Genomic DNA, 21,686 nt, shown 5'->3' with positions numbered 1-21,686 from the left:
GGATCTGTAGATCCTTCCTGTGACGATGGAAGGTTCTCCCACCAGGTCTTCACCCGAGGGGCTACGCCCTAGTACCGGCTTCATGTCCGAGGGAGCGCCTTTATGCAGTTCTACTGGCAGATCCGCCAAGGGCAAAAGGCATACCGGGCCTCGGCCTGAGGAACAGGGTAGGCCCCATGATCAGAGTCCTGGATGGGGTGTGCCCCAGTGAGCCGAGCAACACAACGCAGGCACGTGTAAGGCAGCTTGACAAAATGGCAGCTGCGCCGGAAAATCCAGTACCCGGCCGACACCGCTCCAGCATAGGCAGGTGGAGGACCGTGTGTCGAGGTGGGACTTGTGTCAACCAGGTATGTGGCCTACAGCTTACCCTTCCTCCGCACAAGGCAGGTTCCTGCTGCGTCCATGGGGGCAGGGCACGCAATGGCACCAGCAGCGGCCCGCTACCCTGTCAATATCGCCTACCACCAAGCGGTTCCGTAGCAGCCTCTGGCTCTGGTCTCCGTACCTCAGCCCTCAGCTGAGACCAACCAGGCCCGCAGGTTGACACATATGAAGATGACTCCTCTGATATGCCATCTTCAGCCAAGGGCTTCCACGAACGTCTAGCAGGGCTGGCAGAGTACTTTGGCCGCCTTCAACCCAAGGTCGAGCAACCGGCTGTGGGGGTCCTCGCAGATGTCCTTGCGCTACGTCCCATTGCCAGAACGGGGATCCCAATGCAGCAGGACCTAGATGCCTTGGCCAAGAAGGGTTGACTCAACCCCCACTCAGCCTAGCTGGTAAATAAACGTCTGGATGCCAAGTACAGGCAGATGGAGGGGGATACACTCTTGCTATCGGCCCATCCTCAGCCCACTCCTCAGTGATCGCTGCAGCATCACTGTACTCCAAGCCTCAGTCGTCCTCCGTCTCCTCCTCTTCAGCGATGCTAGGCAAGGAGAAGATCATGGACGCATACGGGAAGCTGTATTCCAACGCGTCCTTGCACCTGCGTCAAGCTGACGCGGATGCCATGCTGGCAGCCATTAACCAGATGCTCTGGCGGGAAATTGCAGATTTCCTCCAAGAGCTTCCAGCGCAGAGCCAATCTCGATTCAAGGCAGGATTGACGGAGGCCAAGATTGTGGTGCAGGACATCATGGAGTCCTCCGTGGCCCACATTGACACCTCTGTCCATGCCATCTGTATTGCCATGGATATGAGAAGAACGTCCTACTCTGTGCTACGAAATTCATTCCGGATGTCCAGGAACACCTACTAAATCTTCTGTTCGAAGGGGGTGACCTCTTCCCCTCCACAACAGACGAGGAGCTGGATAAAAAGAAACAGCTCTCAAACGGCCAAGTCTTTATCCATCCTTACAAAGACTATGCATAAACCGTACACCCAGTCACAGCAGCGCTCTGAGAAGGGGCATACGTACGGAGGGTTCCGTAGCTTCCAAGAGCAGAGGTCCAGGCAGCCTCACCGTTCGCCGTCCCAACAGCGGCTCAAACAAAAAAGGGGGTGGGGATAAGGCCTTTTTCCAGTACCTCTCCTCCACAACAGCCTCAGAGGGAAAGAAGGCATGACACCCTCCCCCACACCCCCACCCTCTGGGTCCACGTGTCTCCAGTGGGCGGCAGGCTTGCTCTCCCATGTACATTTCTGGCACCAGAATTTCACGGACCCCTGGATCCCCTCTGTAGTCTCCACTGGGTACCGCCGCCCTATCCCAGCCTCTCCTCCCTCCTCCCGTCCACTTCCACAGGTTGGCACAGCAACTCTTTGGCAGAGATCCGGTCGCTCGTCGAGAGCCAGTCAGTGGAGGAAGTCCCAGCCTCCCAGCAAGGCTTGGGCTTTTACTCTAGTATTTTCGCCATTTAGATGAACAACCAGGCTGAGAGTTGTGCTGGACCTTTCCACCCTCAACCTCTCCCTACCGCTACAAAAAAATTCAAGATGGTTATGCCAGCTTTGATAGCGGAGACATTGTGCAAGGGAGACTGGATGTGCTCCCTGGATCTGAAGGATGCGTACCTACACGTCCCGATATGGCAGCCTGATCGTTCCTTTCTATGATTCAGGATCATGGGCTACCATTTCCAATGCAAGATGCTTTCTTTCGGCCTCATCCCGGCCCCCAGGGTCTTTACCAGGGTGATGAACACTGTGGCGGCCCTCCTCTGCTACCAGGGCCACCACATCTACCTGTACCTCGATGACTGGCTCGTCAGGGCTAAATCTCCGGAAGCAGTGCACCACAGATCCCACGCTCTTATGAACACATTGCACAAGCTGGGTTTTTCACTCAACCTCAAGAAGTCACAGCTGCAGCCTACGCAGAGACTGACTTTCTTGGGCCTCATTTGGGACATGTGCTAAGTTTTTCCCTCTGAGGACAAGATCACGGCCATCAAGAGGGCCACGGCGCACTTTCTCAGCAGAGAAGTGACCTCGGCCTCGTGGTACCAACACCTACTGGGTCTCATAGCAGCAGTCCTCTTGGCCGTCCCCATCACGAGACTCTGGATGAGGACACAGCTGCACTTTGCAGCATCTTGGAACCAGGAATGGGGCCGTTAGTCAGAGATGATCAACTTCCTCCGTCGCTTCACCCAGACCTCAGATGGTGGTCCAGGGACTGCATCCTGCGCGTGCAAGCCTTTCCGGCAACCTACACCACAGGTCACCATCACCTCAGACTGCTCTCTCGAGAGTTGGAGGGAGGGCACTCTGGACATCCACTGCGTCCATGGCACCTGGACCAGGCAGGAACAGGAGTACCATATCAATTGGCTGGAATTGAAGGTCGTCTTGCTGGCGCTCGGGGCCTTCCTTCCGGTTATCTAGGGCAAGGTCGTCCTCATTCAGACAGACAACTCGACCAGCATGTTCTTTGTCAACAAGCAGGGAGGCACCAGATCAAACCCCCCACCCCCCTCCAATGTGCAGGCTGGCAGTCTTCATGTGGGAGTGGGCCCTGGAGAACATCTGCCTCACAGTGGACCACCTGCTGTGGGAATCCAACCTCGAGGCAGACGGGGAGCGGAGAACTACGAGTGGCAGTGGAACAACCTAGTGCTGCAGGAGATTTGCAAATGGGGGCACCCTCATGTGGACCTCTTTTCCTCCTGGGGCAACAGGAAGTGCCAACAGTTCGCCTCCTGGCAGGGTCAGGGCCCGGGCTCCCTGGGCGATGCCTTTCAGATCAGGTGGGACGGAATGACAGTATACGCCTTTCCGCCCCCACCGCTGATTTTCATGGTGACCTGCAAGATCAAAGAGTCTCGCCATCCTCCGCATCATCCTAATGGTGGCCAGCCAGGCCATGGTTCTCGCAGCTGCTCAGCCTCTCTGAGAGGCCTTCCGACAGGCCCAGCAGGGCGGCAGAGACATCCAGCCCACACAAGAGAAACTAGCCCTCACAGCGTGGTCCCTGAACAGGTCACGTTAGGACATCTCGGCCTCTCTGACTAATCTAGAGATCATACAGGGCACCAGGAGCAACTCTATCAGGGCCCAATATAAGAGCAAACGGACCAGGTTCTGCCACTGGGCAAACTCTAAGGGCTTCGACCCTCTGGCATGTTCTCTAGACTACGTGCTCTCCTTTTTGGCGCATCTCGCCCATTCGGCGTGCAGGTGGACACTTGTCGCACCTACCTGGCAGCCATTGGGGCTTACAGAACCTCTGAGGAGGAGAGTTGCTCCTCTTCCAACCCGATTGCCAAACTTTTGTCGGGTTTCACCACGCTCTACCCTGGCCGCCTCGGAGCCATACACATTCACAAAGACAAGGTAGTCCTATGGACACACCCAGCATTCCTGCCTAAGGTGCCGTCTGCGTTCCATCTATATCAGGAAATGGTGTTACCTAAGTGTTTTGCTGATCCTACGGACGAGGCACAGAGTCCTGCACTGCCTTGATATCAGGCGTGCACTGAAATTCTACTTCGACAGGACTAAGGGCTTTCGCAAATCGGTGCTCTATAAATCACCTTTGGAGGTTAAAGATTGGGGTATCAGGCATCCAAGGCCTCCATAGCCCGGTGGATGGTCTCTGCCATCAAAGAAGCTTACGAGGGACAGCATAAGCCAACATGCATGCCCATGCGGTCAGAGCCAAGGCAACTGCCATTCTCCAGCATGGGGTCTGGCATGGATTCACATGCTCATGAATATTCCCTGTCCGGCTGGGAATCCTCGGTAAAGAAAAAATCAGTATCAGTTTCGTTTCTGATCTGTCTTTCTTAGTAGTAACCAATCACTGGTCTCTGGGAAACACCTGTGTATAGGTGCGTTACAAATACCATATCATATATCATATCATACTGCCTCTCCCTAAGCCCCGCCCCTAGCAGCCATCCTCAGATTTTTACCACACGTTCAAGAGTTGGGAGCGTTTTGCGTTTATTCAAGGAGTTTAATCTCAATTTTTCGGTCAATCGAGCCTCCAGCTCCACGGTCTCTACTTCCGATCAACGGGGACCCATTTCGGAATTTTCTACGCCCCTCAAGGGTGAAGTTTTCGTCGAGTTACGCTTTGTGGAAGATTCCAGAAGATCTGGGGCCTACCTCGTGGACATGGCCCAGGACAAGGGAAGCTCGATACCCGGATCCAAGCTGTTCAGGAACTGCCCTGGATGCGGATTACAGAATGTTTTCAAGGAGGATGAGCATTCGAGATGTCTCTACTGCCTTCACGAAGGCAAGACGCATGAGGAAAAGGACTGTGCGTTTTGCAAGAACCTGTCGCAACGGACTATGAGGGATCGTCGGACCCAACTCGCCAGCTGGCTGGAGAAGGGGCCCAGCAGGTGAGAAGTAGTAGTCCGAGCGGTCTTCTTAGGCCTGTGAGGGCACCCTGGCGACGGGGGCCCAACAGAAGGCAAAGCACCGCGAGTCTGCGGGCACCGGGAGCACCAAAGGGTCGGGCTCCTTGGCTGCCAGGCAGGGCGCACTTTTACAGACGCCATCAACCACGAGCCAATGCTCTGGCTCTGGGAAGAGAAAATCCGAGAACCTGGCTAAGCTTCTAGAGAGGCCCTGGTCGATCTCAAAGGGATCAATCGAGGGGGAGCGAGGCGGTGACCCCTCCCCCAAGGTGAAGGCCTCAAGCGCGCCAAAGGTGGTGCAGGCCTTGATTCACCCAGTGAAGGCCTCTATTGAGGGAGTTGCGGCGGCCCTGGCGAAGCCTGTGGAGGCTAACCCAGTGGAAGTGACATCTGGGTCCAGAGTTTCCCTGCTGCCACGGAGGGAATCCTCTTTTCAGCCCATCGATAAGACCCCTGTGAAGACCCCGGTGGAAAAAAGTGGTGGGGGGGGGGGGGGCGCGCGTTGGCCGTCACAGACACAGCCTCTGAGGAGGAGCTGGTTGAAGTCGTGAAGGGCCTCAAGAGGTTCGAGGAGGTCCGGTCCCACGGGGGGGAACCCCGAGGAGGCGGACGAAGAGAGAGACGGTGGCGCCGACGAGACTCCCGTGGAGGAGCAACAATCGCGCCCAGCGCAGCCAGTGCCCGAACCTCAGGACAACTCGGCCCAACGAAATTGGCGCCTTCCATGCCATGATTGCCAGGGCACCAGAGCTTTTTCAGCTCTGCCCTGAGGAACAGAAGGAAGGTTTCCTCTATCAGCGGCGCAAAGCCAAGAGGAAGACGGTCCTCGCGATACCATTGATTGACGATATCTGGGAGGAGGGACTGGTTCTCCTGAAGAACCCGTCCACGATGCCGGCCAAAAGGGATCGGTACGAGAAGAAGTACTGGGTCCCCGATTCCGCCCCTTGTGCCTTAGTGCACAGCCGACCCTGTATTCGGTCGTCTCAGCGGCGGCCAAGAAGAAGGCGGCGGGGACATCCTCCTCAACTTCGACCTCCCCACCTGACGGCGAGGGAAAGAAGCTGGACGCCATGGGACGACGAGTCCTCTCGTCTGCGGCGACGATAATTAAGGCGGCCAACGCCCTAGCGATTGTGGCCCGCTACGACAGGGAGCTGTGGTACAAGATCACTCCCCTGCTGGACTTCCTACCGACGACAAGAGGTCTGAGACTCTGGAGATCCTACAGGAAGGTGACGTGGCGTCTGGCCACGCCATAACAGTGGCCACGGATATCGCTGACACCGGATTCCGCCAGTTGGGCAACAGTGTTTACCTTCGACGGCGGGGATGGCAACTGATTTCCGCCAGGACGTGCAAACCAGAGTTTTGGACATGCCCTTCGACAGGAACAACCTGTTTGGTAAAACCGTGGATGAGTCCCTTCAGGCCATCAAGACTGACACACAGACTGCTCGGGCCTTGGGAGTGTTGCAGCAATGACGGCCGCCCTTTCGGAACGCCAGAGGCAGACAGGGTGCCTCCAAGGGATCCGGTGGTGGCTCCTCGATGTACCGCCAGCCGGCCCGCTCCTCGTCGCAGGAGGCCTACAGAGGACGCGGCAAGTCTGGAGGATCTTGTCGGCAAGGCCGCCTCCAAGCAGGACTGAACCGGCTCTAGCGTCGGAGCCAGAACTGATCATTCTTGGGACCACCCCTAATATCAACAAACTTGGCCATAGATATACCTCTTTCAATATAGACCGAAACTCAATCAAGGTAAAGGAGGTTAAAACACTAGGTGTCTACCTTGACTCCAGCCTTACTTGGACAAAACAAGTGAATGCTATGGCATCTGCCACGGCTTACACTTGTAAACTGATCAGGTCAGCTAAACCCTTCCTCTCGACGAGTAGTTGCACCACACTGGCAAGAGCACTCGTGCTTCCCAACCTGGATTATTGTAATGCTCTTTACATCGGAGCCAACAAATACATCACAAAGAAAATACAAATACTCCAGAACAACGCCTTGAGCAGCGCTAGGAATTTCCAAAAAAGAGCATATATCTATTGAAAGGAGAAACAACAATTGATTATCCACCATCGATAAAATCAAACTTAAAATCACCTCCCTAACATTCAAATCCCTTAACAATGCAGCACCACCCTACCTCACAGAGAGGTTCAACAAAAGACTGACAACCCGACCGACCAGAACGGCCTACGCAAACTGCCTAACAGTTACCCCCCACCCCCCATTCAAACGAGCCACCGGTCAAAGCTGCCCAATTGTGGAACTCCCTACCACCACGACTAAGAGAAAACCAAACCTACTGTCACTTCAGGTGCAACCTTACCAATTGGCTCACATCTAACGACCTCTAAAGCCATCCTGACTTGAAAGAGAAGGCTGCCCTACCTCGCCTCCTCAGTACCAGCTCTCCTGACCATGCATACCCTTTACACCATAATTTGTAACTAGTAATTGATGTAAATATAATTGTTGTAAATTCCTGTGACATATTCTGTAACTTGTAAGTATTAACTATGCAATTTGTAAATGATGGCAATCCCTTTGAAACACTCTAACTTGTAAGCTTAAAATATCCATGTCTCCACGCCCTGATACCTTCTGGTCTGGCGCGCGTTATAAATAAACAAACCTAGAGGTAGAGTTGAATGTCCTCGTGCGAGTGGGTACGCGTCCATTTGGTTCAGCATGGGTTAAAGGCATTGGGCTGTTGTAGTTTTAATGTTGTGGTTTAGGTCTGTCTTGTGTGTTGGGACATTTTAGGGATTGTACTTTATTTGCTCATACCTTTTTTGATTTGAAAAAATGTAAAATTCATATTACTAGTAAATGACATGTAGTACATTTGCATCACAATCTCTCAATTGTTGTGTGACCTTTCTAAATCAATAATTTAAAGATGTATCCTTAAAATTAAAAATTTAATTGGAAGAATTGGTGGGATAATAGAAGTGAGGCGACTTGTATAAGACTTTATGGTCCAGCTACCCATTCTTCATTGTTGCAATTTTATTTGGAAAACTGTTTTAGGTTGTACTGATCACAGGGAAAAGTAAATGAAATGTTATACACATGAATTGCATGAGGGCCTCTATCGACTTTTATACATACCTTGCATCATAGGATACTTGGCAAAAGGCTCCAAACTCATTTTAAGTTGTGGTGCGATTGTTGGTTTCACATGTTTTCCTGTGGGACGTTTGCCTTTTGTGGGGGGTTTTCAAACATACTTATTAAACATGCCTTTGTTTATTTTCAGAAACTTGATTACATCACATACTTGTCTACATTTGATCAACTGTTTGATGTACCAAAGGATAGAAAAAACACAGACTACAAAAGGTAGGCTGGTGGGAAGGAGCATGTCTGCACTTTGAATACAGAAAGAAAAAATGCCAGCAATAGTAACAATGGATTTGGTTTTATTGAGTCTTCTGATCCATATACGAGGACCTGCACCGTGCTTCAGGGCATCTTCCTTCGGAGCCTTGTTCAGTCTTTACCTTTGCCCTGCTGGCACATTTATCGTGGCAGTAGAAGGTGTGTTTGAAAATGTATGCAGCTCACATTAACCTCCGACAGGCTAATGGTCTGGAAATCTAGAAAAACATGCACCTCCTCATCCAGTGTGGGAAAGGGATTCCTTAGTGTAACTTAACCTAAATCTGATATCCTGGTGTTGGGTATGTTGCCCAAAACAATACTCAAGCCTAGGAACACTAGCAGCCAGGACACAAAGTTGACAATCTCTGAGACACTGATCTTCCCTTTGCAACCTTTGATCACAGGTTACCATCTTCTAGCTATTCATGTGCCATAAAATTATTCAATTAGTTTACACCAGCTATCTGGTGGAGCTGACCAGAACTCTGGTGGGTGGTTTTTTGAGCTATCGCAATCTAGTCTTCACTGGGATTACCAAAACAATCTATTGACGGTCTGCATAAAATACTAGGAAGATAGAATATATTTTTATTTATAAGGCGCCAAAAGCAGGCAGGCATTGGGGCGCCGGGAAATACAAACACAGGGACAATGGGGAAAACATAGCAAGCGAAAAGATGTGAGGGGGAGGTAAGGGAATATTATGAGATTAGCAATGTTTTCAATTCAGCACAAAAGATTATGGGATCTTTCTGCTGTCTGATCTCAACCGGTAAGGTCTTCCAAAGGTTGGCTGTGGCTGCAGGAAATGATCTATTGAGGCCGTTGGTACGTGCATGGTCTACCGGACACACCAAGAATAAGATGGATGACCGCAGGGTTCTTGCAGGCTGATATGGGCATATCCGGTTTTTTAGTTATGAAGCTGGAGCCATACAGGCATTTATGTAGCAATGTGGCTGTCTTGACCTGAACCCTGGCCAAAACCAGTACCCAGTGTAGTGATTGCCTGCTTTCGGTTATGTGTTCTCTCCTAGTTTTCCTTTTTGTAATGAGGACGGCATCATTCTGCACTACCTGAAGCTTTTGTAAATTCTTTCTTGTTGCACCGCCCAGTTTGGCGTTAAAGTAATCGATCTGGGAAAGATCACTGTGCGTGCCATGGATGCACTGTTGGGTTCAGATAGAACTGGGTGGATGTTTTTAAGGAGCCTGAGAAAATATGAACAGTTTGCTGCTACTTGGTTAATGTGTAAGTCGGCATTAAGGGAGGTATCAAGATGGAATTCAAGGGTCTCGACTTTTTTGACCACTGGGATGTCAGTCATGGATTTTAAAAGATTTGGATCTTGGGTCGAGTTTAGTCCGGGCCTGATGGGAGCAGCAAATGATCAGTTCTGTTTTATTATTTTAAACACATCCAGTTTTGGTTCATCCAATTTTCTACTAAGAGATGGAGATCATTTAGTTTAGCTAGATCCTGTTAGCTGGTCCTGGAGCTTTGCAGGAGTAGCAGAGTATCATCGGCATAGTTGCTAAAGAAGGCCACAGAGCTTTGTAGCAAATCACATATTGGTTTGAGATACAGGTTGAACAGGAGAGGCAAGATGCATTCCCCCTGCAGCAACGGCATTTCTGATGCTTGTTAATCTGCTTAGAATCACATTGCATCTTGTCTTTCCAGGATCAAAAGGGGACGTTGACATGGGTGTGTCTGTAATACTATCCCTAACGTGACATGTAATGTAACCAAAATTCCTCACGCATCAAGGTCCCTCAGATTGTTTTTTTTAAAATTTTCCACCCAGCTAGCTGGTCGCCTTATGCGGAGCTCTTGCAAAATTGCGATATTGTTATATTTCTCAACCTCTGGTCGTTTTTCTATTATCACCCACTTCTCGACGGTTTATTCCTGTACAACCGCCGAAGACCTAAGAACAGAACTTCGACTGCTGGTGCTCCGGTCGGCGCTGCCGACCACGTGGCCAGGCCTTCTGGCTGGCCTACACAGTAGGGAGAGTGGGGTCTGGGTGTGTTAGTCTTTTCAAGAATGTCTTTCCTTTTCCCCTCTGTCACTTTTGGTTTTGTCGTTGATTTTTAAATTCCTGAGCAATGGACAGGACACACACAAGCACCGCCGGTGCAATAAGTGTCTTCCCCCTCGATCACGAGGTGGCCTGGAAGCTCCTACGTCCTAAGACTGTTGAGGAGCATCGAGTAAAGCGGTGGGCAGCCTACGCGATGTCGCGGGGTGAGGTTTGCTCCCCCGTCGCCACAGCCGCCAAGTGCGACGAGGAGATGAGCGATGACTTTGGACGCCATTAACCTTACATCGGAGCGTTCTTGCTCCGTAACGTCTGTCCCCAGCCCCGATAGGCACGACAAGAATCCTGCTTTGGGGAATAGCGTTCCAAGGTGCCAACGGGTACCGACAGCACCTGCCAATTCACGTGATCGGCAGACCTCCCCGCGACAGCGGCATGCGTCTGAGCAGTCCAGGAGTAAAGGCGCCAGCACCAAAAGCAAAGCAGACGTTGAGACGCCTCAGAAGAGAGCGCCGATCCCACACAAGGCCCCAGTTGCGCCGACATCTAGGGCGCAACCGCCTACGCAGCCCAACACCTCCCTCTAACGCTGAACATCAGCGATAGTATTGCCAAGCATCGTTTTGGCGGTGAAACAGAAGGACCAGGCTAGGGACCCATCGAAACACCAGGAGGGATGGAAAGATTACTCTGAGAGCACTTTGTCTTCATCTAAGACTCTAGTTGAGAAATCTTGACGTTCTTGGGAGGAGGGTCATCAGGAAGAGCCCTTTCCTCCTCTAGACTCCTCTGGTTCCTCCATCATGGACCAGAGAGAAGTTTGAAAGGTGCATGAACAGGCTGGGAAAGTTTGTTGAATTTTCTGAAAGGTTTGCCCCTAGAAGGCCTTGTGAAGAGAGCCCTTATACGCCTATGGCCAAGTTCCAGTGGACTTCAGATCCACCTCATGAAGAAGAGCTGTATGACATTACTGATGATGAAGTTCATAGGGATCCATATTTACAGGATGATCCCTTTTAATGATCCTACTGATCCCACGCAGGGATGGGAGGACTGCCAGCTGGTTGTGGACCAACCTTGGGCGTCCCCAACCCCGGACCCTGATGCCTTACTCCTCTCCCCTCCTTCCCCCTCGCCCCCTCACCAACCCCACACCAGTCCGTCGGGCATCACCTGTTGATGACCAGATTGCGTTTAACGCTATTTTAAAGAAAGCAGCCGAACACTTCCAAATTGCCACGCAGGAGGCAGTGCCAGATTCAGATTTTGTTGAAGACATCTTAAAAGAGAAGCCTCCTGCCAGTCAGGCTATCCCTTTACTGAATTCTATAAAAAGACACCTTGGTCCTTCGTTGTTGTTACCTGCACGAGTGGAAAAGCTTTTTCGCCCTTCCCCTACTGACGCCCTCTACATTAGGGGGCACGCCACCCCAGATTCTCTGGTAGTTACGTCAACGAGGAAGAGGGCAGGTGTCCTCTTTTCTTCAGGCGAAGCACCGCCTGATAAAAATGTTAGAAATGTATGCACTGGGAAAAAGGGTTACTACTGCAGAAGGTTACTCCACACGCATAGCCAACAACACTACGCTGTTGGCTAGCTACTCGGATGTTCAATGGAACCTGCTGCAGGAGGGCCTTCAAGAGGTCCCTGAACCCATGCGGGCTCGCCTGCTTTTGATTGTATCTGCGGGCAAGCAGGTGAAGCACAACATTCTTAAAAATACTTTACACGCTGCTGAGACTGCGGGAAGGACTTTGGCCCAGGGTACCCTATTAAAACGCTACACCTGGTTGAAGAACTCCGGGTTCAAGCCAGAAACCCAGGCATCCTTAATCAACAAGCCAGTGGAGGACTCCAACTTTTTCGGCAAGGCTGTTGACGAGGCACTGGAGACAGCAAAATAGGAACACAAGACTCTGAAGACTTTGAACCAAATTAGTCAAAGGCCCTTTTAACAGAGAGGGGGAGGTTCTCGTCTCTCCTTTCGTGGGCAGTTCTACTCTCGCTCCCTTCACAACCAGTATGGTTCTGGAAACAATTAGTCTTCAGTTCAGGAATGTACCTCCACCACTCAGTTTCCACCTAGGGGACAACGCTGTGGGAAAGTGGTCGTAATGACGACACCCCCCCCCCAACCCCCCCCCCGCCACCCCCACAGAAGCTCCCCAGCTTCCAGTCAGAAATGACTTTCAGATCAGGGTCCCCTCCCATGACGCCCTAACATCATTCCTGCATGCATATGAGGGGATTACAACAGACCAGTGGGTGCTCAAGACCGCTGCGCCCACGGTTACTGCATAGAGTTCAGCCGACCACCTGGATTCAGACCTCCAAGATGAAGATGCTTAACACCAGAACACCTGACTCAGGATCTTACTGCAAGAGGTCGAGATCCTCCAGGAAAAGGGCACTATCAAAGTTGTCTCTCTTCTATAGGTAAACGTGGATATTTCTTCAGTGTACTTTTTTTTTTACCCAAAAAGTATCGCACCATGCACCCTGTGCTAGACTTGCGCACAGCGAACAAATTTGTCAAACCTCAGAAGTTTCGTATGGTCACACTGCAAGAAGTAATTCCTCTGCTAACACAGGGGTATTACATGGCAACATTTGACATGAAAGATGCATACTTTCATATTTCAGTGTTCTCAAGCATGGGGTCTGGCATGGATTCACATGCTCATGAATATTCCTCCTCGTTGGGCTGTGAATCCTCGGTAAAGAAAAAAAATCTGTTTGTTTCATTTCTGAACTGTCTTTCTCCTAACCAATCGCTGAGCTCTAGGTCTCACTGCCCCAAGCCAATTACTGCCCTCTATCCAAGCCCCTCCTCCGGCAGCCATCTTCAGATTTTTACCGCACGTTCAAGTGTTGGGAGTCCTCGTGTTTTGCTCTCAAGCTTTTACTGCATTTTGCGATTTTTGGAAGAGCATTACTCTATTTTTCGGTCAATCAACTTTCCGATTAACGGGGGCCTGTTTTCGGATTATTCAGCGCACCTCAAGGGCGGATTTCGCAAAGTATCTTTGGAGGCGTCCAGAAGATTCTCAGGCCTACACTGCATGGACCATGTCGCAGGAGAAGGATTCAGCTCCCCTGTTCAGGATTTGCTGCGGCTGCGGCTTGCGGAATGACGTTTCGGACTACAAGCATTCTGAGTGTCTTTACTGCCTGTACCCGACTCACAAGGAGGATTGTGCGTTTTGCCAGGAGATATCCCCTCGTACGATGAAGGATCTGCACAAGCGGCTGAACGAGAGGCTACATGCCAAGGCCCCTGCTATGGGTGGGTCCCAGCAGCATGCCTCTCCCAGCTCTAAGAAGATCGAGCAGGCTCTAAGACCTTTGAGGGCGCCCCTCCCGCGGGAGTCCAACAAAAGGTTAAACACTGCAAGTCCACTGCCACCGGGAGCGCCGTTGCGACCGGCTCCTCAGCGGCCAGGGGGCGATCAAAGTCTCCTGCCTCAGTCACCAGTCAACACTCGGCCCTGCGGAATTCTGATCATCCGGCCAAGCTCTAGGAGAAGCCCGTTGGGGGGGGGGGGGGGGGGGGATCAGACCCTCCCCCTAAGGAGAAGGACAAGGCACTGACCATGACTTTGAAGGCCTAGGTGCTTCCGGCAAAGGCCCAGCCTTCCATTGAAGTGGTGGCAGCGTTGCTTGCGAAGGCCGCCGAGACGGCTTTGCAGGGCACATCCCCCAAGAGAAGGGTGTCCCTTCCTCCCAGGAGGGAAGCTGCATTCCAGCCCATAGAGAAAACTCCAGAGAAGCTGATGTCCGTCATGTCCCCGAGGCCTTCCCTCTGGAGGCGAAGAAGGGATGGGGGGTACGATGGCCCTCCTGGGGATGGATATCTCCTCTGAGGAGGAACACACCAGTCTGCAAGCTATCCAGGAGGAGGAAAACTTTGGAAGCAAGCCCTACGACGAGCGCGCAGAGGAAGGCAACGAAGAAAGGTGATGATGGCGAGGACACAGTCGAGGAAGAGCAGCATGGTGACGACGGCCGGGGCTCCCATCTGGTACTCCAGCGGCCTATTCCGCCCACACCTCAGCTGCCACTGCCACCTCAACTACCTACTATAGACACCTCGGACATTTTATCAGCGCTGCATACGTAGGTCTTGGAGATACAAACAAGGATGCCCATCGCACCAGCGTCTCCTCCCGCTGTACCGGTGCCAACCAACCCCCTAGTAACGGGGGTGCCTTGTTAGGCAGAATTGTATGCAGTACCCTCTGGGAACACCACACACAATTACATGTGTAAGCAAAAACCAACCTTTGGTATAAATCTGTACCACACACTTTTGGTAGCGAGCTGAGTAGCGAGGCTTATCTCAAGAGGGAGTACGAGCAGTAAATGAAGTTACACAGAAGTATCACAATCTCAGTGGTTCATGTAGACACTAACACTCAAGGTTTCTTGGTAAAAATACTTATACATTTATTTACACAGTCATTTAGAAAACATTCACTAGTAGAAATCAATTCAATATCAAACACCAATATACTACAGTACAAAAATCAAGCTTGTAGGGTCAGTTTGAGCTCCCCTGAAAAAGGAGCCAAATGGCACTTCAGTTATTTTCAATAGGAATAAAAAGACGATACGTTTGTACAAAGGATTAGAAAACACTTCTGTTGGACAATGCAAAGGTTCAATGTACCAGGAGGGTCAGTTCAATTTAATAGGCCAGGCCTAAGTCAGTAGTCTAGTGTTCTTGGATAGGACAGATCAGTTCTGGTACAAATGGAGAAGTCTTTGTAAAAGTTCTTAGAAGTAGTTAGACGAAAAAGAATGATATGCTGGGTAGGGGTGTCACGGTATTAGTTTTATGACGGTACGATAACCTTCTTGCCAAATGACGGTATTTCATGGTTAACGCGGTATTGCAGGTGAAGTTAACTAATCTTAACAAATATTTTCTAAAAGGTCATAAATTGTCAGATTTATCATCACAAACCAAACCAAGCACCCAGGGCCAGTATTGGGCTTTTCAACCTACTTTCCACTGAAATGCCACCCCTTGCTTCTACCAAACACAAACGCACGTGTGGAGAGAGGGGGCCTGCTGCGACTGGCAAAGCAAACTGAATAGCTTTTCTTAAGTGGTCATTTGGGCTTTTAGCTCCCCCACTGGCTACTGGTGAAGATGACCATGTTGCCACGGTGATGACCTGCATGCCACAGATCAATGGACGCTAATGGTAGTATACGCTTTTGCGCATACACACACACGCACTCTCTTTACGTTGCAGCCTTCAGTTTACTTGCGGTCCAAAAGGTGTTCAGTTATCACACACATGTTACCTTTTGGTATGGCAGCAGGGAATACACACAGAGATTAGTGAATTTCGCAGTAACTTATTATATGTAAATTCAATGATAGAACCAGGGAAATCCGCCATTGTCTTATGTTCAGAAAACATTACCCATTATAAATGTATAAACCCCAAAGCCGCCAACCCAAAGTAAACCCTTTTCCTTCTTGGCACTGTATTTATTCTTCCTATTGCTAACATATTGATTTTGTGTCAGGTACGTGTGGTTTATGGAATGGCATTAAAAACTGCTCCAACTGAAACTACTTGGCAGATGGCACATCCAACAGTGCAAGACCAAGACTGCGCAGCACTTGCTTACTGCAGCCTTTCCAAATCAGATTGAAAAGCACACTTAAAGGTATAAACGGTATACCGGTATAAACAATGTGACGGTTATTATTGTTCAATTAAGTGGTTCACGGTATCTTTAACGGTATACCGTTATACCGTTACATCCCTAATGCTGGGTCACAAGCTGATTAGGCCTGCAAGTTTGGAAAGTTTCACAAACTTTCACCGCGAGAGTTAGGATCTCTCAACCGGATGGCACAGTAACTTAAAGTGAAGCAACAAGAGGTAGCTGAAGATGTTGGTTCCTGGCGATCTCACTGTTCCTGAGCTCAGTTGTGGTGCTAAGAGTGAGGATGTCGGGGGACTCCTGCACTGCGCGTGATCGTCATCGGAGCAAACAAAATGGAGTCACTTTGGTTCAGTAGCCAGTACTTAAAGACACACCCTGGTTTTCCTCTCCTTGGTTAAACCCTAACCATCATTGAAAATGTTATCCAGGTGTCTTCTGAGCTGAATGGTCCCACCAACTCAAAGGAAGAAGCGGTCTTTGAAGGAGCTTCTCTGTCGAATGGAGATCTGGCAATTTGGATTTGCAGCAGGGCTTCACCGGGCAAACCAACGGTCCAGTGCTGGCAGCAACCGTCCTCTTCCAGCTCGTCGTCGGTTCTTTCTTTCCAGTGATCGATTCTGCCTTCGAGTCCTGGAGACTCGCCTTTTAAACAGTTTTCTCCCTTTCATTCCAGCCTAGCTGTCGCTCACCCAGCAGGGGGGCTGTCCTTGCCGGACAGGCAACCAGCTAATCACAGAGTGCATTTGGGTCTCCTAGGAGACCAAGCACAGGGAGTTTCGGGCACCTCCCTCACTTCCTGCCTACCCCAGACACAGATGCCATTGGGCGCCCTTCAGTCCTGAAGCCCGCCAAAGGCTCATGAACGAAGGGACCAAACCTGGTTTGGCGCGCAGAGTTAAACACCAGAAGGACCTTTCCACAAAGAAACAGTGAAAAAAGGTGACCAGAGTCTGTTTTTACAGAGGGGTTGTGGGCGCCATATTGAAAAAACGTGGCGGCCCCGATTTCTTAGCTACCGGTGTTCGGGGAAAAATCATGGTAGTTCATTATAAACCCACCGCCACCAGCCATTTCAATAAGAAAGGGTAGATTTTGACAGTTACAAGAGTGTTTAGACATGGGGGGATACTAGGTAACCCCTCCAGCACTCTATAGGAAGATGGTGTGTGCTGGGTCTATGAATTTAAAAAGACTAATAGTCAATTTAACTTTGCATTCTATGGGGAAACAGTAGTTCATCCCAGAGAAGGTATTTAAACCTTGGGAAGTCCAAAGGACATCCCTGGCCACTGCACTAAAGGTACTGTGTGACACAAATAAACAAGAAGATGCCTATGGAGTTGTCTAAAACTCCATAACCAAATTAACACCGAAAACGCATTGAAAACGAATAGTTCAAAGTCCCAAAATGGGCTCTAAGGCAAAGGGAATTGGCACATTTAGGAGAATTCTCCCTAACAAGCCTCCGGCCAAGTAGAGAGTCCTCACCTTTCCCCCCCTCCTTGCTACCCATCGCCCTTCTCTCATCCCCCCTGAGGGATGAGATGGAACTGGACACAGCGACGACTGCGGGTTCCTCCCCCCAGGTCTTCACTGCCGGGCGAGATATGCTCGTTCCACTTGATCTTCAGAGCGTCTGAACTTTTCCAGCTCGCTCCAGAAGAGGAGGAGGGCTTCTTATATGAATGCCGCAAGGCGAAGAGAAAGATCATCCTCTCTGTCCCACTCTTGGATGACATTTGGGACAAAGGTTTGTGTCTCATGAAAAACCCTTCTACGGCCCCAGCAAAGAGGGATCACCTTGAGAAGAAGTACAGGTGCTTGCAGGCCCAACCGTCTCCAAACTCTGTGGTGTCAGCGGCGGCCAAGAAGTCGTCCTCGGGCGCTTCTTCCTCGGCAGCCTCCACCCCTCCGGACAGAGGGCAAGAAGTTAGATGCCATGCGACGACCGGTCATCTATTCTGTGCCGACTACCATCAAGGCCGCCAACGCCCTTGCTACGCCCACACTGCGACCGGGAGCTGTGGTTCAAGATCGCTCACATCCTGGACTTCCTGACGACAAGAGGTTGGAAGCGCTGGAGGTTCTGCAAGAAGGGGAAGTGGCGTCGGACCACCCCATCGCGGTGGACATTGCCGATGCGAGATTCCGCCAAATGGGCAACAGTGTTTGCCTTAGTCGTCGTGGCTAGCTCAAAGCCACCAACTTTCGTCAGGATGTCCAGTCGAAGGTGTTGGACATGTTCTTCGACGGGGACAATTTGTTCGGGAAGGCTGTAGATGAGTCTCTACAAGCCATAAAGACTGAGACAGCGTGGGCTTTGGGCACACTTAAACAATGGAGGCCGTCCTTTCGGTCCTCAAGTGGCAAGTCCCAAGGCTACCTCTCCACGGGTTACCGCCAACCCTCCCACTCTTCGGCCTAGGAAACAAACAGGGGTCGCCGTAAGTGCTTCGGGGGAGGATGTCATCGTCACCAAGTAACCCAAGGAGGCCCTTTGACGTCCAAGCAGGATTGAACCGACCGTAGCATCGGGCACTCACCCGTGCACCCCGGTGGGAGGCCGGCTGGCGAACTTCGTCTGCTTGTGATAGATCATCTCCGCCTACCGATGGGTGCTGGGCGCTCTTGCCCACGGACACACCCTAGAATTTCACAGAAGTGTGCCCCGATATCGCTGGTGGCCCGGCAGGGAAACCACTTCCCTCATCTACTACTGGAGCTGCGGGCCATGTTAAGAAAAGCTGCGATAGAGCTCGTCGCAAAGAACGGGGGCTGAAGGCCCTTCCTCGTTCTCCGTCGACTAAACAAATATCAGGACTCAGAAATTCTGGATGGTCACGCTTCAGCACGCGCTCGAACAGCTTGAAGAAGGGAACTTCTGTTGTTGCTGGACTGGAGGATGCTTACTTCCGCATCCCCATTCACGAGTGACAGCGCAAGTTTCTACGCTTCGTGGACAAGATTACACTCGACGAGAGCTTCCGGTGAGCGATACATTGCTGAGGTGTCTGTGCAAATCTGTCTGGAGGCGCGGACTTCCAGACTCCACCGCACCAGGAGACGGTCACGACAAACGCTTACGTGCTGCTAGTGAATCTAATGTTCTAAGGGTACAAGCGTGCCAACCAATTGTAGAAGGCCATATAATGAAGGGCCTTATAGTTTAAGACCAATGATCTACCATGTATCTACCATGTATCTATCACTTTTGAAGATTACTTGCACTAGGGGTGGGCATAAGTTGTCCACCTGACTGTAGAGACAAATTATAACCCGTCTCTATATAGAAGGTATATTTGGATGTTCCCCTTAAGCCAACCACAATCCCATGTAGACTTTTCTTGTTTGCCACATAGTATGACTGCCAGTATGACAAATTGTTGCTATTTTGCTTTTATATGAAATGTGTTGAGACTATGCTGTGCGATGTCCGTTGTAACTCCCTGTTTTAGAGAATTGAAAATAAAAGTCTGATGAGACATTTTGCCAACTTCCTGAGTCTGTCTTATTATTTGGTGTAAGTTATTTTGCATACCATCCATCGTACGATGTGATACCTCAATTAAAGGACCATAAGGTACAGGTACATACCTCTGTGGCTATAGCTTGCTTTTCTCAATAGAGATTTGCAGTAGCTGCTTTCCAACTGTGATTTCCTACAACAAACTCTCTAACTTTGCAAGTCATTTTGCTATCTAAGATGTGCCTCCGCTCCATAGACTTTGCTTCAATTTACTTTGGCTGTCCTGGTTCCCTGCAGACTCTTCTAGTCCATTAACTTTTTTTTTTTTTTTAACTTTTATTTTTGGTTGCACACAATCAGTACAGTTGCTTAGCTTTATCATTTACACATTCACAAAATGTACAGTCACAATTACATGTTCTATTCGAGGTCGGGGGCAACTTGCTCGGACCTTCCCGCCAGGTATGCCTTGTATCTGTCCCATATATTCTTGGGTCTTGAGCTGGGCAGCACCGTGTCTATATACAATTCCTCCATATCATTCGCCCATATCATGTCTCTGATCCAGTCGGTTTTCGTAGGGGGATTTGCACTTTTCCACTTGAGCAGAACAGCTCTCTTGGCCAATAGTAAACTTAAGTTCAGCAGTCTCCGCCATATCGGGTTCATTTTCTCGAAAGTTCCCAACAGGCAAATTCGTGGGGTCCACTCAATGGGATGGTCAGCCATCTCATCTAGTACCTGGCATACTTCCTCCCAGTATCCCCGCAGTTTAACACAGGCCCATAACATGTGGTAAATGTCTGCCTCGTCAGCTTGGCATCTCGGGCATTTCCCTGTCATGGCTGGGTATATGTGTTTGAGTTTCATTGGGGTGTAGTGTGTTCTTTGTAGTATTTTATAGTGAATTAATCTGTATTTGGAGTTGCAGGAGATCTGTTTAACAAGTGCACAGTGTCGGGACCATACTTCGTCCCCCATCTCCTCCCCAAGGTCTTGTTCCCATTTGGCCTTAGCTGTACGTTGCTCTGAAGGGTGTGTCTGGAGTATAGTCCTGTACATACCCGATGCTGTTATCTTATGAGATCCCCCTGCGAACAAATATCCCAGTGCCATGTTAGGTGGAGGTTCGTCAGGAAAAGTTGGATACATAATCTGGGAGGCTGCCTGTACGCGAGTGTACTGTAGTCTGATCCCGGGTGTATTCCCCAGCACATCCCTGATGTCTTCCCATTGAACGAAATGCCCATCAATAAACAGTTGACCCCATTGGGCTATGCCCCTAGATGTCCATTGGTGGGCTGCTTCTCCCTCTAGGGTAAAGGGAGCCCGCGGGGTACCCCACAGCGGCATACTCGGGTGGTATATCTTGTTGGTGCCGTATATTTCAACTATTTTGGCCCATGCCGTTATTGTCACTTTTGATGGTTTCAGTGAGTTATAATGTTTGTAGGTGGACCTCGTGAGCTGGTGGAGAGCTAACATGGCCTCCTTCTCAGGTTGAGTTGGTGTCGGACCCACCGGGTTAATAAATGTTGTGGCCCAGAGGGAAGCATATTGTGCCTGTGCAGTCAGATAGTAAAGTTCAAAATCTGGTGCCATCAGACCGCCCCTGGAGTATTCATTGGTCAGCACCCTCCAGCTTACCCAAGGTGACCGCCCCAGACAAATGAAGCGCATGCTCCCGTGATTTTAGTAAAGAGAGCCCGACCGGCACCGTACTGAATAAGTAGAACAGCTTTGGGAGAATAATCATTTTCACTAGGGCGATCCTACCCATCATGGAAATAGGGAGAGCCCCCCAGCGTTTCAGTTTCAGGCACAGTGCATCCCCCAGCTGGCTATAATTCAGTGCCCGGGACAACTGTGCCGTCCTGGCAATACACGCTCCCAAGTACCGTATATGTGTTTGGCACCACTGTAGGCCATGCAGGTCATGGGGTTTGAGAGTGGCCTCCGTGATTGGGAACACTTCTGATTTGTTGGGATTGAGTCGGAGGCCAGACACTCTACCGAATTGTTCCACTATGGTCAGGACCCTCCCCAATGTTCTGTCTGGTTCTCTCAGATACAGCAAGATGTCGTCTGCGTATAGGTTTATGATGAGTAGTGTGGGGCCCATTTTTAACCCGTATGCGCCTGAGTGTAGCCTCAAGACATCCGCCAAAGGTTCAATTATTAACTCAAACAGTAATGGCGATAGTGGGCATCCCTGTCTAGTGCCCCCCCTCAACTCAAGTTTTCGGTCAGTGAACCATTGACTCTAAT

The 21,686-nt window shown here is 50.3% G+C and overlaps 1 protein-coding gene across 1 annotated transcript in view; it reads left to right on the top strand.

The window, feature by feature from the left end:
* The window catches only part of SF3A3 (splicing factor 3a subunit 3), a 373,604-nt gene that overhangs the window by 111,799 nt on the left and 240,119 nt on the right, over nt 1-21,686 (top strand). The window contains exon 7 of the mRNA XM_069622664.1: nt 8,094-8,176. Within this exon, the coding sequence (XP_069478765.1) occupies nt 8,094-8,176 (83 nt within the window). The remainder of the gene's footprint in view (nt 1-8,093; nt 8,177-21,686) is intronic.

This window comes from Ambystoma mexicanum, chromosome 11, assembly GCF_040938575.1.
Source record: "Ambystoma mexicanum isolate Mex_15411 chromosome 11, UKY_AmexF1_1, whole genome shotgun sequence".
Lineage (NCBI taxonomy): Eukaryota > Metazoa > Chordata > Amphibia > Caudata > Ambystomatidae > Ambystoma > Ambystoma mexicanum.
The sequence above is the reverse complement of the archived record's forward strand: the minus strand, read 5'-3'. Positions and strand labels throughout refer to the sequence as shown.